Here is an 18,263-nt window from a genome sequence, read left to right as displayed (position 1 = left end):
GCTTATGATATGCATTGAAGACATCATCCACCGTTTTCTCAAACCTAGGCATGGGGAAGGAGTGATCAAGAGAGGTAGGACTCAAGAACAACCCACTCCTTTGGCTAAAAAGGAAAGTAGAAAGAATTCAATCTGGCCTTGCCAGCCTTTCAAAAGTTACATGTCCCATGATGGACCCCTGTTCTTGTGGCAGTTAGCTATGATTGCCCACTCATTTGAAATTTTAAAATGCACAATGAAAGGAACAGAGACATTCTCTTCCTTGTGAAATACTATAGTTAAAGGTCCTGTGCATACTTACTCATACATCTCGATGGAATCTTCTGCCTCAGTGACATAGTTGTTAGGGATGTAACCTTCCCGTCTGTAAAGTGGACAGAGACATGAGTCACCCCGGGCCATCTCTGCAGGGATATGTGGCCCTGGCCTCAGAAGCTGGGAATCCCAATGACAGGCCACACTCTATGTGTTTGGGATTCTGTTAGAGGCTCCTTTGTTTAGCTCTGGATAAAAGCATTAAAAGAGGGAGCGAGCATCTCTCCCTGTACAGAGTATAGACACACCCAATGGTACCTTCCTTAGAGGACAGACAGCTGACAACTCTGGATTGTTCCCCACAACATGTTTGGTTGGCTGGGGATTCAAAGCAGATTCTTTATCATAAGAACCACCCCTCTGTGCAAGCCATAAAAGGGTAGTACAATGCTCTCATCTTTTAGGCCTTTTCCCAGATCAGAGAACAGGTCAGAACATTGCTTCATCAAATAGAAGTTCTGAAGGTGAGCAGGAAGCTTGTGTGTGTGAACTCTTCCACCTCCAGGAACTAATAATTGCTACCTTGGGGCATGAGAACATTGGAATTATATGATGTTGCCCCTGAAAAATCCTGAGAAAGAGCAACTAGGATCATGACAGAGTTCCTTCGGAAGCACATGGCAGAGGTAGACAAGTGTTTGTCCACATGACCTGAGACGGTATGTCATCGACAATGTCCCTGAAGTCCAACCTCTGTTTAGAGGGGAAATTTCAATTTCCTAGGCAGCATGATCCCAGAATTCAGCCTTCTGGTCAGAAGGCAGATTTCATAGGCAACACCAGCCTTGGGAGTTCTCTCATGAGGAACCCTGAGTTCAAGAGTTTAAGGATCAGACCTTCTAGAGAGAGGGGAGTTTCTAAACGTGCATACCTCTATGTCTCTTGGAGAAAGAGAAGGATCACCAACATGGCCCCCAAGACTGGAGGACAGATGAAGGTGACTCACAGCCTAGAAAAGCAAGGAATCTGGACTATGTCCCCTCTATTACCCCTTCCCCTACCCCTAATATTTTAGTTAGTGATTCAGAGAGTGTAGATCTGATAGGAAGGGTGTGTGGCCACAGCCAGTCATAAAATATTGTTGCCTTAGAAGGAGAGCCTCTGAACAATTGTAGGCTCTTTCTGTGCTTATGTGGATAAGTTTAGGGGCTACTTGAGTGCCTTATGTGTTTTTGTATCTGTTTCTGGACTCCTCTAAGTCCCTCTGGGTCTTCTACATTTTCTGTGAAGTAAAATAAAGCCAAACCTATAAACATTTATTACTTTGAGTACTTGTATAGGAGCTAGGACTCTTCAACCCATATTTAGGGAAACCTAGGAATGAGCTCTATGTAAGCTATATTTAGCAACCAGTACTGTCCACCTGGCTATTGTTCCATATCTCTTCTCCCTTTTGTGGCTAAGCTCCTTGCGAAGGCCATCTATAATGGGGGCCTCCACTTCCTTTCCTCTCACTCTCTTCTAAACCCTCGATAGTCTGGCTTGTGACTTCATTATTTCACTGAAACTGCTCTCCCAAGTTACCAATGATCTCTTCATTGCCAAATCTAACGGCCTTTTCTCATCCTTCTTAACTTTCCTGCAGCCTTTGACACAGGTGATTGATTACCCTCTTCTCCTTGATATCCTTTCCTGTCTAGTTTTTTTTAATGACATCTCTCTTGCTCTTGGTTCTCCTCCTACCTGTCTGACCCTTCCTCATTTTCTCCTTTGTTGGATCTTCACCTAGGTGTAGTTGTTCAGTTGTTTCAGTTATGTCTGACTCTTTATGACCCCATTTGAGGTTTTCTTGGCAGAGATACTAGAATGTTTAGCCATTTCCTTCTGCAATGCATTTTATTTTATTTTATTAATTTTTTTTTGGTGAGGCAATTGGGGTTAAGTGACTTGCCCAGGGTCACACAGCTAGTGTTAAGGGTCTGAGGCCAGATTTGAACTCAGGTCCTCCTGACTCCAGGGCTGGTGCTCTATCCACTGTGCCACCTAGCTGCTCCTCCAATGTATTTTAGAGATGAGGAAATTGAGGCAAAAAGGGTGAAGTGACTTGTCCAGGGTCACACAGCTAGTAAATGTCTGAGGCCTCATTTGAACCCAGGTCTTCCTGACTCTAGGCCCAAAGTGGATAGACACTGTGGTGTCATCTAGCTCCCCTATTCACCTAAGTAATATCCACTAACCATGAAGTATCCCTCAGAGGTCTCTGCTGAATTCCCTTCTCCTTCTATACTATCTCACTTGATAATTTCTTCAGTTCCCATGGATTCAATTATCATCTCTATGCAGGTGATTCTAAAGTCTTTGTATCCATCCCTAACCTCTCTGCTGACCTCCATTCTAGCATCTTCAACTGCCTAGTGGACATTTCAAACCTGATATGCTATAGACATCTTAAACTCAACATGTCTAAACTGAACCCATTATCTTTTCCATGACACCCCCTTTTAACTTCCCTATTACTATTTTTTTTGTAGGGCAATGGGGATTAAGTGACTTGCCCAGGGTCACACAGCTAGTAAGTGTCAACTGTCTGAGGGTGGATTTGAACTCAGGTCCTCCTGAATCCAGGGCTGGTGCTTTATCCACTGCGCCACCTAGCTGCCCCCTTCCCTATTACTATTAAGGGTACCACCATCATCCTGGTCACCCAGGCTTACAATCTTAGTATCACCCTCAACTCTTCACTCTCTTTTCCCTCCATACCCCCATTAAATCACCTTCTGAGTCCTGATAAAGGAAGGGTTTTATCTTCACAACATCTCTCCGCTGACACTGCCTGTACCTCATGACTGACTACTGCCTTCTGTTATTGCTACAGGTCTGACCATGTCACTCCCTTATTTCATAAACTTTAAGGGCTCCCTATCACCTCCAGGATCAAATATAGAATCCTTTGTTGAGTGTTTAAAGCCCTCTCCAACCTGGCTCCTTCCTACCTTTCCAGACTTCTTACTCCTCCCTCCGTCCTGTATGATCCTGCTACACTTATGGCTGTCCCCCATTGGTGGAATGCTTTCTCTACTCAGCTCTGTCTCATGTGCCAGCTCAAATCTTATGGTCTGGTCTTTCAGGTTCTCCTCAATGCTACTGCCTTCCCTCTGAGATTATTTCCACTTTACTCTGTCTATATCTTGTGTGTACATAGTTGCTTGCATGTTGTATCTCCCATTAGAATGTCAGCTCCTTGAGGGCAGGGCCTTTTTGTTTGCCTTTCTTTGTATCCCCAGAGCTTAGCATAGTCCCTGGTATGTAGTAGGCACTTTTAAAAAACGTCTGTGGACTTATCTTGACTTGACCCAACTGTCAATGATTACAAATTGCAGAAAAGTTGCATATCTGCATTGCTAGAGGGCATAGGGGACTTACTGGCAGTTCCATATGCCAATGAAATTGCAGGACCAGACCAGAAATCAAAACAAATAAAAACACCCCCAACTTCTAGGTAGGTAATGCTCAGTGGGGGCCTGGGCCAGGGGCTGTAAGATTCTTTGTGTGTGTTCAGTGTTGAGTGGGTAAAAACCCTTTCTATCATTTATGGTAACAGGAAGGTGGATCTACACTGTCAGATTGTGTGACTGTGTGTGTGCCAGGGTGCAGGTGTGTACAATTCTGGATTTGCTATAGTGGCCTCTTACCCATTTTTGTCCCGAGCTCTCCACCAGGGCAAGGCGCTCTCCTCCAGGATAAAATATTCTTCCCCCTTCTGTAACTGCAGGTCATTTGCATTCATCGGCATGTAGTCATAAAGGGCAATAACCTTCTTGAGCTCATTTGGGGGGCTGGGACCTCCTGTTGGCTCAGGGGGTAGTGGTTTGTTGAGAATCTGTATGGTGGGAAGTCAAAATAGGTCATGTAAATAGAAGTGGAGCACTCTCCTCTTCCTTCTCTCTGCAGTGTTTTCCAAGACACTCTAGCTCAAATCAGACACTCAACTAGAAGTCGAGGAAGCCTAGCTTTTAGTCCAGCTCTGAAACTTAGTACTTGGTTGGCTTTGGCCAATTTGCTTAGCATTTCTGGGGCTCGGTTTTTCCATCTGTAAAACAAAGATAACTGCCTATGTGCCTCACAGTATATGATTTTGTTTGTTTTTTCAGGGTAATTGGGGTTAAGTGACTTGCCCAGGGTCACACAGCTAGTAAGTGTCAAGTGTCTGAGGCTAGATTTGAACTCAGGTCTTCCTGAATCCAAGGCCAGTGCTCTATTCACTGCGCCACCTAGCTGCCCCACAGTATATTATTTTTGTCATTGTTTGGTCATTTTTCAGTTGTGTCTGATTCTTTGTGACCCCATTTGGGGTTTCCTTGGCAAAGATACTGGAATGGAATAGTGGATACTGGAATTTCCTTCACCAGTTCATTTTATAGATAAGGAAACTGAGGCAAACAGGGTGAAGTGACTTGTCCAGGGTTGCACAGCTACTAAGTGTCTGAGGCTGGATTTGAACTCACAAAGATAAGTCTTCCTGACTCCAGGGATGACATTCTATCCACTGCACCACCTAACTGCCCCTCAAAGTATTATTGGGAAAATCAAATGAGACAAGGCATGTATGTGCTTCATTAACCACAAAGTTCAAATTTTAAGTATGTGGCATCCCCCAGTGGCACATATAGCTCTGTGCCTTTTCCCTGCACTGGAAATGCCCCTCATTGTTTGTCTTCAACGTGCCCAGTAAGAATGCCAAATAGCAGCACATATCTGGGATGTTCTGTTAGGATTCTAACTCAACTCCAGAGTCAAAATGTTATTTTACTATTCAACCAGCATTGAAATCCAGGGTCTCCCTATACCTGGTCCTCCTCAGGGGTTGGAGGAAGAGGTTTTTTAGTCTTCCGGTGAGAGCTTCCTGGTTTTAAGCCTAAAAAATAAGAAACCAGCGATGAGACAGCAAGCGTTCTTGGGGAGGAGCTTAGGAACAGCTCGGGGAAGTCAGCCACAGAAATAAGGGAGATAAGATGCAACAAAGGTCTCTCACTTCCATTGCGATTGTCCAGAATTTGACAGCCCATGGCATTTTTGGCTGTCTGAGAGCAGCAGAGGTACTGCCCATCAATCCAGAAGCAAGGGTGGTATTTCTGCACAAGGTCACTGTTGTACCGGATCACTGTGGGGAGGAGAGAAGAGAGTAAGAAGTCATCCTGCAGCCTGTGGCCCCCTGGCAGTACTTCAATAGGACGACCCATGGCTTACATTCCCCCCCCTCCCCCTCCTTGATTGGACTTAGCTTCAACCAGCTCTTCCTGTCCTCCCCCCACTGGCCTGCTGATTAGTGTACTTTGGGCCTCAGTAGGCCTTAGTACTGGAAAACCTCTCAGTGAACATATGAATGCTATTAGATGTTGTTCGAAGAGCACAGAAACACCATTTGACCTGGGTTTTCTCAGGCTGCTCTAACAACCATCCTGTGAAGCAGGTGAGAATTGCTTTGGCTTCCACTTTCCAGAAAAGAGAGCCAATTCTCTCCCTCTCATTTCTACTCCAGTGTTTCATTCACTGCAATATAAGAAGCATCTGTTAAGGACCTACCATCGGACAGCTATTGTGCTAGGCTCTGGAGAGACAAAGACAAAAAGGAAACTCCCATTCTGTCTTTAAAGTGTATCTGCCATAGTGAGGATAGCAGGATCTGGTCTATGTGTTACTGCTTAACTGCTGCATAGTTTAGAAGAATAGAGCTCAGGGGTAGACCTTGGACTGAAGGTGAGAACGAAAATGATTCTCTCTCATGCATATGTGCCTCCCATTATGTTAGGAATATTCAAATGAACTGAACTCCTGGTTGAATTTAATAAAGGCTATCCCCAAAGTCTTAGTGCAATTTTTTCTTTTTTAAAAAACTTAATTTATGAAATAACACAAACATTTCCATAACATAGAATTTAAAAAAAAGATAATTGCATATGAAATCTATTAGGTATGACTTGCTATTCCTTTAAAATAGATAATAAAGGGGCAGCTAGGTAGCACAGTGGATAGAGCATTGGCCCTGGAGTCAGGAGGACCTGAGTTCAAATCCAGCCTCAGATAATTGACACTTACTAGCTGTGTGACCCTGGGCAAGTCACTTAACCCCAACTGCCTCACCAAAAAAAAAAAATAGATGATAAAATTACCATGTAATTTTCTTTTTTTCCCCCTTTTCTTTCTTCCATTCACCCCTCACCCTAGAGTTGCCTACCAATAGACATAAATATGTATGTATATGTAAATGTAAAATCACTCTATACTTAATTCATTTATCAGTTTTTTCTCTTTCTCTGATAATTCTTTTATTTATTTATTTACTTAGAATTTTTTTTACCCACCTTACATGCAAAAACTGTAACATCAATTTTTAAAACTTTGTGTTCCAAATTCTCATCCTTCCTTCCTATTCCCCCTTAAGAACTGAAACAATTCAATATAAGTTATGTATGTGCAGTCATATAAAACGTAGCAGACAAAAAACTTTAGAAAAATTATTGCAGTTTTAAGAACTCTACTAAGACTTTGGGACATCCAGTATCTTCTCTGCCTATCTCAGAGTTGGGAGACTCAATTGAGATAACACTGAAAATCCCTGTACAAATATAAAGTATTTTTTTTATCATTTGTGACATTTCAACAACTCTAACATCTCCATTAGAAAAATCTCCAAGGGTTAGGTTGGGGAGGTACATTTTCTAGTCAAGATGGATAGGTGAAGGTTCTAAGGGTCCCTGGCTCTTCATATAACCCTCCAAAAACGAGAACAAAATGGCTAAAAAAATAGCACATTTCTTTAAAAAAAAAAAAAAAAAAGAACTAAAAGGGACAGCTAGGTGGTGCAGTAGATAAATCATTGGCCCTGGATTCAGGAGGACCTGAGTTCAAATCCAGCCTCAGACACCTGACACTTACTAGCTGTGTGACCCTGAGCAAGTCACTTAATCCTCACTGCCACACACACAAAAAAGAATAAAAAAAGAACTAAAAGAGAAAATTGGCCAAATGATCAGAAGTCCTCATATAATGAATTTCTTGTTGGGTCATTCAGGTTAACATGTCCTGTAGGGAGTCAGAGAAGTAGGGTTTAAAAAAAAAAGAGACAAGGATTGGAGATGTGGTTTGAGAAATGTGGTTTGGGAGTCATTTGTGCAGAACAGACAAATGGTCATTATAACTACCCAGGGTTCAGCTTCTGGTTTTTGTCTTTTTCGTTTCCATTACTGCAGTCATAAGAAGAGAAGAGGGCCTGGGATAGAACCCAAGCAGACACTCATACTTAGAGGGACAGGAGGAAGAATACGCTGACCCAGCAAAGGAGACTATGAAGGGTCAAACAGGCCAAAAGAGAACAGGAGGGTAGGGTCACACAAGTCAAAGGGAGGGAGGAGCATCGACCAAGAAGTGCTAGAAATCAGTGGTGCCAAATTCCTAAGAATTACTTAATTCTTTTCATTTACATTGATGCAAAGAACAAGGAGAGTGACTTGGCAATGAAGAAAACATTGTTGACATTGGAGAGAGCTGTTAAATAAAGTAGTGGGATCAGAAGGTAGACTGCACGGGACTGCAGAGTTAGGGGGGAGTGAGGGTGTAGAGGCACTGACTTGGAGAGACTTGGAGTCTCTCAGGGTTGGGAGAGTACCATGGAAACCAGTAGATGACTGGGATAAGGATTTGGGCAAGGTGATAACATTTCAAAGGATGCACCGCTGATGAGGAGGTCAGAAGGAGCATCTGACAATGACCCTCCATGGGGTGCAAGGAATAGTCTAACTTCTGGCATCCCAGCACATCAGGGCAATGAGACAAAGAAAGGCCCACACTAGGGACGACATCCAGGGATGGGGTGTCTTCAGGAGAAAGACAGGTTGCTTTTATCTCCAGAAAACAGAAAGAATGTCAAAGATTGAAAATGGAGGGAAGTCTGTCAAAAATATAGTGGGTATTCCGGAGGGCACAGTGAAAAGGGTACCACACTGGAAAGGGGGAGGGCTGAGTTCGAGTGTAGGAAGAGGCGGCAAGGAAAAGAAATGTTTGTGTCCCAGTAGTCAGTGGTTCCAGATCACAGGAATAAGGAGAATAAGAGGTAGGAATAGGGCTAGCTATAGGGCAGGGGGAGTGCCAACTACAGAGAAACTTGTTAGAGTCAATCAAGTCCGAGGGTCTAACTGCAGTGTTGTGAATGCTGTAGCCCCAACCAACTGGCAAAGATAACAGCGGATGGAAATAGTGTTGGAAGGGGCTGCAGGAAGATAGACACAATAACATACATTTGGAGCTATCACTTGATCACATCATGTTATAATTCAATTTGCAATCATGTGATAAAAGTGACTTAATTGTTCATACCCTTTGATCAAGAGATCCTACTCCTTGGTATATGCCCCTAAGGAGGTCAAAGTCAGTGGATGCCCATCGACTAGGGCCTAATGACTGAACAAACTGTAGTAATGAAATATAATTATACCCTAAGAAATTATGGATATGGGGTACTCAGAGAAATGTGGAAAGATGTCCACAGTAGAGTGAAATCAGTAATCAGGAAAATGTTACACAAGATGACTACTATATAAATGAAAGAGACAACACACAGAAGCTGAGCCCTGGGTAACTATGATGACCAATTTGGGGCTTGGAGAACAGAAGAAGACGCCCTCTGAGGCAGAGGACTACAGCCATGGCTGGTTTTTCCTTTGTTCCAAGAGGAAAGCTTATGGGCACGCAGGCATAATAACCACAAGTGAAAAGAGACCAATAAAGCTACAAAAAGAAGCCTGTTATAATGGGGTAGCTCCCGCCTCCCGGGGGAGCCCCTGCCCTCTACACCACTGGCACCACCTCTACTTGGGGGCAGCTAGATGGTTCAGTGGAGAGAGCTCAGGCCTGGATTTCAAATTCAACCTCAGACACTTACTAGCTTTGTGACCTTGAGCAAGGCACTTAACCCTGTTTGCCTCAGTCCACTGGAGAAGGAAATGGCAAAGCATTCCACTATCCTTGCCAAGAAGATTCTGTGGACAGTAGGGTCCATGGGGTCACGAAGAGTCAGACATGGCTGAACAACAACATTCTTAATGCTCTAGGGTTGGGGAGGCAAATGTATCCCAAGAAGGGAGCAAAGCTGGTGTGGTTCAAGCGGTCTCCGCATGACAGTCACTAGGTTTATGAGGACAAGTGACTGTCATGCAATAACCAAAGCGCACATTATCAGCCTGCCATCCTTCCTGTTTCTCTAGGCAGCCTTTCCTGAAGGCAATTCAGTCTGTTAATCTCTCGGTCCCTAACAGCCCTGTAGCTATATATACACAAGTATACGTGCATGCGTGCATCCTGTGGAAGCTTCATCCAAGCTGCACACCAGGTCAAATTGGGACAAAAGGCAGAAACTGTGGGCTCTGATCAAATTTAGACCCTTGGAAGGCCCAGAATGCACAAGGAGTTTCGAAGACGAAGGGTTCCCCCTCATCCCCACCACCATAGTGCAGAGATCTCACATGGTGTGGGATAACAGCCTCCCTCTACTCTATACCAAACCTTCTTAAACTGTGGGTCATGACCCTATATGGGGTTGCATAACTGAATGTGGGGGTTGCAAAAAATCTGGCAGTAAATATTTGATTTGTATACCTACTTTATATACCTATATATCCAGGGTCACATAAAAATTTCTCTGTTGAAAAAGGGTAGTGAGTGGAAAAAGTTTAAGAAGCTCTGCCCTATGCTACCTTTGTGTTCTTGGTTGATCCCCTTCCCCTCTCTGGGCCTCAGTTTCCTCCTCTGTAAAATGGGATGACCTCTAAGGACTCTGCCATCTCTATAGCCTATGATCTTGCTATGACAGGATAACCATGTGGAGTAGTTCTTCCTTAAGGGAAGGTAACCAAGTACATCACTCTGGCAGTCGCTGGCAAGAAAGGGAGAAGGCCCAGTCTTTGTTGGGTGTCCAGGCGTGAAGTGTCAGCAGAGGGACAGGATGGAGTGGGGGACCCCAAGAGCAGGGGGTCAGCCTGTTCCTAACATTGTCAGTCATGTGACCAGTGTGAACCTCTGAATTTTGGCCACTGCGGAGGGTTTCATAAGGATATTTCCAAATGGCCTAAGCTGTTTTGTTTTAAAAGGAAGGCATCATTTGTTTGTCTTCCAAATAAGCCTCACCATTTTTGAGCTGGTGAATCCAGCGCTTCCTCAGTTCTTCAGTTGGGGAGAAGACATAGAGGGGACCTTCATCATATACCACCTGGGGAATGAACAGAGCCACAACAGTTAGAAAGAAGAGCTGAGGACAGACAATCTGTAGTTCCCACCCCATCCAGGCACAGGGATAATCGGACAGACGCAAGGTTTCCAGTCAATGGAATGGGCTCAGGTCTCCAGGAAATGGTCAGAACTCTCTACACTTTACTCTAGGCATCCAAGTTCTATACGTATCAGCAACAACAACAACAACACTAGATAGCATTTATATAGCACTTTAAGGTTTGCAACTCACTGTGGGTATATGTGTGTATGAATCTCAGCTGATCTTCACAATAACCCTGGGAGGGAGGTGCTATTATTATCCTCAATATACAGAGGAGGAAACTGAGGCCTTGGCCAGAGTCATGTAGCTAGTAAATGTCTATCAATCAACAAGCAGCACTGTGGATAACATGCTGGCACTGGATTCAGGAGGATCTGAGTTCAAATCTGGCCTCACACACTTGACACTTACTAGCTGTGTGACCCTGAGCAAGTCACTTAACCCTCATTGCGCCCCCCCCCAAATCAACAAGCATTTATTCAGGACCTAGGGATATAAATGAAATAACCTGTACTCTCTAGATTTCTATCCTATGTTTCCAAATGATCTCAGGGCCTCTGGATAAGCAGTTTAGTTTCAGCATAGTGTGGGGTAGTCTGGGGTCATACTATTTATCCTCATCAGGGCAGGAGTCTTAACTCCCCTCTCCCCTCACCCAGAATGTTTTATAATCATGGATCATGGATTTCAAGCTAGAAGGGACCATAGGCCTCCTTCACTTTAGAGATAAGCAAGTTGTCTCTAATATAGACCCCTGGAGGTTAAGTGTTTGGCCCAAGTTCACCAAGTTGGGGTAGCAGGATTGGAATCCAGGGCCTTCTCCTTCCTAGTACAGACTGCTTCTAATTGCCCACACTGCCCCTTGCATTTCATCTGTTTTTTAAACCTTGAGCTCAGGAAAAGTGGGTTGACTCTTGTCTATCCACAGAAAAGATGTTGTTCCTTCCTCTTGATGTACACCAAGTGGCATGAGTGTATTCAGGACAAGAAGTACATTGTAAGGTAAATGAAAATAAAGGGGCAGCTAGGGGGTGAAGTGGGTAGAGTGCTGGGCCTGGAGTCAAGCAGAGCCGAGTTCAAACGTGACCTCAGACGCTCACTAACTGTGTGCCCCTGGGCAAGTCACTTCACCCTGTTTGCCTCAGTTTCCTCATCTGTAAAATGAGCTGGAGAAGGAAATAAGAAACCACTCCAGTATCTCTGCCAAGAAAACCTCAAATGGGGTCACAAAGTCAGACACAACCGGATAACAAGAAGAAGAGTAAATCACAATTAGGAAGAGAAAGTGATTGTTAAATCAATCCACTCAAGGCCCCAGTGCTAGGTGCTGTGGGAGCAATGGCCCAAGGGCGAGTCCTGCTTTCTGGCCCCGGGTTGCTGGGAAGCGTCAGTCACACGGTGAGTTTGGGAGTCAGAGAGCCATGATTTGGGGTTACTGCTGCCTATATTCTTGAACCAGCCTGTGCCCATTAGCACTTTGCAGGGAGAAGACAGCAGCAGGATAAACTCTCTCTAAAAAGCCCCTGCTTCCCCTGGATTTCTTCTCATCCGAGAAAGGGAATGAGTGGCTCTAATTCACCCTGGCTTTGTTACTAGACTTTTGCTGTGCTCCTACAACCATGACTGAGAGGCCCCCCTTCCCCTTTGCCTTCCCCTGCCAGCCTTTCCCTGGCCACCTTCCCCGCCCCCTTCCCCTCTCAACTTCCCCCACCCCCTTCTCCCCTCCCTTCCCCTGCCCCCTTCCTCCTTTGCCTTCCCCTGCCCCCCTTCCCCACTCCTCCTGGGGGGCACTTCCGGTTCCTTCTCTTCCTTTAGGGGCCTTAGAGCTGCTCTGTTTCTGCTTGCAGAACAAAGGAAAGCCAAGTCCACCAAAACAAGTCATTTGGGGTGCTTTTTACTCTGCACAGCTTAGTTTGTGTTCACCGCACTTGCCAAATCAAGGCTAAAACCGAATCGGGATTTAGTGGTAAACCCAGGACCGCCCCCTCCTTGAATGTTAAGCCCCTAACCCTAGTCCACTCCCTGATTTTTCAAATTCACTGGACCAGTAATAGCGAGAGGCCACCCTAAAGGAAGTGAGATTTTCAGTCAACAAATGGGCATGACATCTTCCACGTCAGTGACTGGAGCCAGGGAGCACTGTAATGGACGTGTTAAAAGCTGTGCTCCTCCACTGGCTTTTACTCACTGACAAGCAGAAATTCAAGGTGCTCCCCCGGGGAAGGGTAAAATCATGCAGACAATAATCCTTAGCCTGTGCCCGGCTCATTGCTCACCCCGACTTCCTGGCCCACCTGCCATCTCTGCTCCCTGGGGATCTGAGAAGTCATGAGATTGGACAAAGGGCCCACCAAGCTCCCTCCCAGGGGACTCCCACAGTAGGGGTGGGGGAGGAGGACTTACCTGAAATGGGTAGGGGAACCTTTCAATAATAGAGATCTGCTCCATCTCACTGGCCTCTTCTCCCTTTCTCTGTCAGAAAAAGAGAGGCTCTGACTCAAAGGCAAAGTCAGGCCTTATCAGGCCCAGCCTGCAGCCTCGCCACAGGGGCATTGATCTGTAGGACTCAACACAGCCACTTTCTTAGGCTCTGGGGTCTGTCCAGGCTCAGAACCATGAAAGGGGAACAGATAAGGCTCTGATCAAAGCCTCCCTGTGAACTGCATCCAGGCTAGCTGAGGATGGCAAGAAGAATACACGGCCTCCCCAGGGATCCAAGCACTAGGCCTCTAATTCAGTCTCTAGGAGATGCAAGAGCACATTCTCTAAGGCACCTGAGGGAATGATGAGGATCTCCCAGCACACCCTGGAGAACAAAACTTCACCATGCTGAAAATGAGCTCAAGCTCTTCAGTTCTGGGAGATGGCAAGGAATCCCAAAGTCAGTCCTCTCCAGCTCCACATTATCCTAGAGCTTAGGATCCAATTGCTATCGTAATCTATATATCATAAGATACTATAAGAGGGCGGCTAGGTGGCGCAGTGGATAGAGCACCGGCCCTGGATTCAGGAGTACCTGGGTTCAAATCCGGCCTCAGACACTTGACACTTACTAGCTGTGTGACCCTGGGCAAGTCACTTAACCCCCATTGCCCCGCAAAAAAAAAAAAAAAAGATACTATAAGATGCAATGTGACATAATGGACAGAGAGCTGACCTTAGAGTCAGGAAGGACACATAGTCACCTCACCCTCAGTGCCCGAGGGCAATGTTCTATAAATGGAGGTTTCAGAACAGATGTTGACCTGTTGGTAGAGGGACTTTCTTCACCAGAACTTCCCTACACTCATGAAGTCACGGGTCTGGTTCAAATAACATACTCTAGACCAGAGGTATTAAACATGCTCACCAGGCCCAAGACAATCCCCACTAGGGCCTGAACTAGATCATAGATCAAAGTGTTGTTGGGAAATGTATAACAAAAGAAATAAATATTCCATGGGACATAGGTGATGTTAATTTGTGGTTTTCTAAGTCAGGATGTGTCCACAGGGATCCTTACCTATTGTTTAGTGGCCCCTATTTGAGTTTGACACCACTGGGTGACAGCATCTAAATATTATGACACTGGTGTCAGAGAGCAGAGGTAACAACCATGTTATAAAAGCTTTATATCTTTTAGAGAAAGTGATACCGTACATCCTAAAAATGTTTGTTGAATTGAATTCATCTCTATATTTTGAAAGGCTATGATGCCACCCCAATGTGGTGGTATCACAAAGTAATTTGTTTTTACTATACTCATATTGTACATGGGAGTGAAGATGAGCTCTGCTTATTTAGAGGATTGGACTTAAATACTTTGGCTCGTTTGAACAGCACATGGGTGGATGGATAGCAAAAGTGACCTGTTCTCACCGGGATCTGCCGCTCAGGGGGAGGATTTTTTTCAGGAACCACTGTTTCAACACAGGTGATCTTCTCAACATCTACTGAACCCTTTTTACTTCCTCGTCTCTGAAAAAAAAAAGAACAAAGAAGTGAGCAAGGTGGGGTTACCAAAAGTGATTAAGAGACAGGAATGATTAGATTTTGTTATCTGAATTTGATTGCCAGTATCAAAGTCTGTCTGACAACTTGCACAATATCCAGGGGATCCTTGGACTTGCCATCTTTGTGAGTGACTGCACGTGCTTATATTCTGGGAATGAATGAATGAAAAAGCATTCATTAAGCACCAACTAGGTGCAAAATCACATGCAGAATGCTGGAGGTCCGTTGAAAAAAGCAAGTCAGTCCTTGCTCTTAAGGCACTCACATTCTAACAGAAGACACCTCCAGCTCTTGGCCCTTGTCATCAGTATCATCACCAAGTGGCAGTTTGGCATAGTGGTTAGACTGCTGAAGTTGCAATCAGAATACAGGGTTCAAATACTGCTCCTGATATCCAGTCAGCATGTGACTAGAGGCAAGTCACATAATGTTTGTGAGCCTTGGTTTCCTCCTCTGTAAAATGAGGCAATAATACTTGCAGCCCTTTCCTCGATGGGTGGTAGGGAAGTTCAAGTGAGCTAAATGGATGGAAAGTGTCTTGTAAAGTTGAACAGACCCACCCTGGCTGTCCTAGAGCAGAGAGACTCACCCCACGCTCAAAGTCATACTCATAATACGAGAGTTTCTGAACAGTCAAGAGAAAGAGTCGTTTCTTGAAATTCAGAGGGGAGGTCTTCTTTTTCTGCTGTGATCGCTTCAGGAAGATACTCTCTAGAATTACTGCAGCCATGTCTTCTCCTGTCTTCTCCTCTCCTCTCCTTTCCCCAGTACTCCTCACTTGTGGACACTAGAAATAGAGAATTGGTGAGCACCCAGCAGACGACCAACGGACCTCCCTTCACCCTCAGCCTGCCTCCAGGGGCCCCATTTTCAACAGTAAAACCACCACGGGCAGCCATCTGGGAGCTCTTTGCTTTCACTGATCCCCTCTTGCTACAGCACCCAGATATACAAGGAAAAATCCTGGGGAAAGGAAATTTTGGGATAAACTGCCCCCTATCAGGAACCTCTGTTAGACTGGGTCATAGAAGTCGATTGATTATTCTGGATACTAAATCTACTTGTCTGCTCTCCAGATACCAGAGAAGCAGGCCTGCATCAACACCAACAAATTTGATATGTAGCCTGGAAACAAAGATAGGCTCTGTGCAGCTGTTGATCCTGATGGTCCCCTCTTCCAACCCCCCCCCCCAAAAAAAAAGATTGTGCATGTGGCTGATTCGGGACTTTTAAGTTCCCAGTTTCCTGGACAGTGTATTTAATTATTTTCATGTGGAAGCCCAGCAGGATCTGGGAAGGGTGAGAGGAACACACCTATGGATGGGAGGTAGTTAACTGCCTCCACACCAGTCCTGGGCAGCTAGGTAGTACTGCGGTGGGTCCTGGAGTCAAAAAGATCTGAGTTCAAATTCTACCTCAGATACTTCCTAGCTGTGGAATCCTGGCCAAGTCACTTAACCCTGTTGCCTCAGGATTAAGTAAAATGAGCTGAAGAAGGAAATGGTAAACCACTCCAGTTTGCCAAGAGAACCCCATTTGTGGTGACAACTAAACAATAACAACAACAACAGAACCCCACAACAATCCTGCCTGAACGGAGGGAAACAGAATGAAAGCTCTGGAATTTTGCTGGGGATCAGGATATGAGGTCTTCATTCTTGGAGCCATATGTGACAACCAATTTCAGCAATAACAAGAGCAATAATAGCGTGCTGACTCCAAAATATAAAGATCACATTACTGCCCTAATGTGATGGTAATGCTCTGCTCTGGTCCTATCTTCCATCTCAAATGTCTGAGCCATGTATGACCAGGATTCTCCAGATACCCAAGTGAGCAAGGGAGGCATGGTTGATACTATTACACACTACTCTTCTGAAGAAATGAACTGAAGACAGAGAAAGGTGACAAAAGGTGAAAAGTGAGTTGGCCTCAGGTTCAGGAATAAATTTAGTGTTAACAAAACAATGCTTTTTTTTGGAGGGGGGGCAGGGCAACGAGGATTGCCCTGCCCCCCCCCCAAAGCATGTGACTTGCCCAGGGTCACACAGCTAGTAAGTGTCTGAGGCTGGATTTGAACTCAGGTCCTCCTGAATCCAGGGCCAGTGCTTAATCCACTGCACCACCCAGCTGCCCCCAAACAATGCTTTTTAAAAAGGTATTATTGTTTTAAGGTTATGGATGTCTTTTGTTTTAACATTGCAGTCATTTACAGATGTAGCCCTTCCCATCTTGCAGAGTAACCCATGCACCAAACAACAACCTTTAAGCAATTCTGCATGCATCCTTGTGCATCCATAGGCCCCAACATCTTCCCAAAAGGAAGTACTTTTCTTTGTCTTTCTCAGGGGTCAAGACTAGACATTATACTTTTTGTTCTTTTCACAAAGCAATACTTCTTGTCTGTCACTTACATTAAGCTCATAAGAAATGCTCTATTATTTACTCTGAAACACTAAAGTTTCCATTCGAAAGGTAAAGGAGAAAGGCAACATGGGAATAGTAAATAAGTGCTACGTATTGGTTGTTTTTTTAATTATCCCCTTTCCTGCAGTGGCAGAATGGTAGCAGGATCATAGATTTAGAACTGGGGCCACCTAATCCAATCCTTTCACTTTACAGAAGAGGAAACTGAGGCCCTAGGTGTTCAAATCACTTGCCCAAGATGGCAGATAGAGTAAGTGGTAGAGCTGACATTCCAACTCAGGTCCTTGGATTGCCTCCAGTATCTGATCTCATTAGAGTTGGCCCCTTATTCCAACCTGCGTAGATCTTCTTGGCTACAGATTCAGCTATCTAATTAATTTAGCTCTCCTTCCAACTTCACACCACCTACAAATGAGATATGCAGGTCATGGCGACCTTTAATCAGGTTGTTGATTTTAAAAATAGCAAATAGATCATATTGCTTGCCTTCTCAAGGGGTGGGGGTGGGGTGGGAGAGAGTTTAGAAATCAAAAAAATTTTAAGTGAATGTTAAAATTTTTAAAAATGTGATTGGGAAATATTTAACAAAATTAAAAAAAAAAACAAACACATTTAAAAAGACCTAAGGGAAAAAAATATATCAAACAGAACAGGATCTGGAAACAGTCCCAAGAACATAGTCCTATGACACATTGCTTGAAACTTTTGTCCAAGTTGACATCCATCCAATAATCAGCCCTCTTTAGATATGGTTGTTCAGGAACAAATCTCACTACTTGTTTGTTCTCCTCCTTTCTGCTGATTATCTATTCCTGTGGCTTCATAAGTAGGCAGAACCTGCCACTGCTAGACCTGGGAGACAAAGGGGAGTAGCTGCTGGGTGAGGCCTTGAGATGCTCACATAGTAACCTACGGGCTCCATAGCAACCTATGATTTACCTAAGGGAAAAAAGAACGAGGCGACCATTCAAAACAGCAGGCTCTAATACAGCAATGAAATTGTGTGGGTGGTGGAAAGAACACTGAATTTGGAGTCTGAGGACATACATTCAAATCTTGCTTCTGCCACTTTGTATCCAGGTGATCTTGGGCAAGGGACTTCATTCTTTGGGCCTCAGTTTCTTCATCTGTAAAATGAGCAGATTGGACAAGATAGCCTCTAAGAGCCTAGCTAGCCCCAGGTCTATGGCTCTATGATCTGTTCCTTTTTAGCTTTACCATAATATACCTGGGTGTCTCATGGTACCGATGTGACCTCGGGGTC

At 44.6% G+C, this 18,263-nt stretch overlaps 1 protein-coding gene across 1 annotated transcript in view; it reads right to left on the bottom strand.

Annotated features, from left to right (window-relative positions):
- BTK (Bruton tyrosine kinase) overlaps nucleotides 1-18,263 on the bottom strand; it is a 43,874-nt gene that overhangs the window by 12,500 nt on the left and 13,111 nt on the right. Inside the window, exons 3-11 of the mRNA XM_043973636.1 lie at nucleotides 18,047-18,126; nucleotides 15,162-15,359; nucleotides 14,438-14,536; nucleotides 12,983-13,051; nucleotides 10,435-10,516; nucleotides 5,288-5,416; nucleotides 5,103-5,170; nucleotides 3,948-4,135; nucleotides 302-364 (exon numbers count right to left, since the gene is read on the bottom strand). Coding sequence (XP_043829571.1) covers nucleotides 302-364; nucleotides 3,948-4,135; nucleotides 5,103-5,170; nucleotides 5,288-5,416; nucleotides 10,435-10,516; nucleotides 12,983-13,051; nucleotides 14,438-14,536; nucleotides 15,162-15,359; nucleotides 18,047-18,103 — 953 coding nt within the window. The 5' untranslated portion in view covers nucleotides 18,104-18,126. The remainder of the gene's footprint in view (nucleotides 1-301; nucleotides 365-3,947; nucleotides 4,136-5,102; nucleotides 5,171-5,287; nucleotides 5,417-10,434; nucleotides 10,517-12,982; nucleotides 13,052-14,437; nucleotides 14,537-15,161; nucleotides 15,360-18,046; nucleotides 18,127-18,263) is intronic.

The sequence above is a fragment of the Dromiciops gliroides genome, chromosome X (assembly GCF_019393635.1).
Source record: "Dromiciops gliroides isolate mDroGli1 chromosome X, mDroGli1.pri, whole genome shotgun sequence".
In the NCBI taxonomy this organism is placed as follows: domain Eukaryota; kingdom Metazoa; phylum Chordata; class Mammalia; order Microbiotheria; family Microbiotheriidae; genus Dromiciops; species Dromiciops gliroides.
This window is presented reverse-complemented; position numbering and strand designations above follow the sequence as displayed.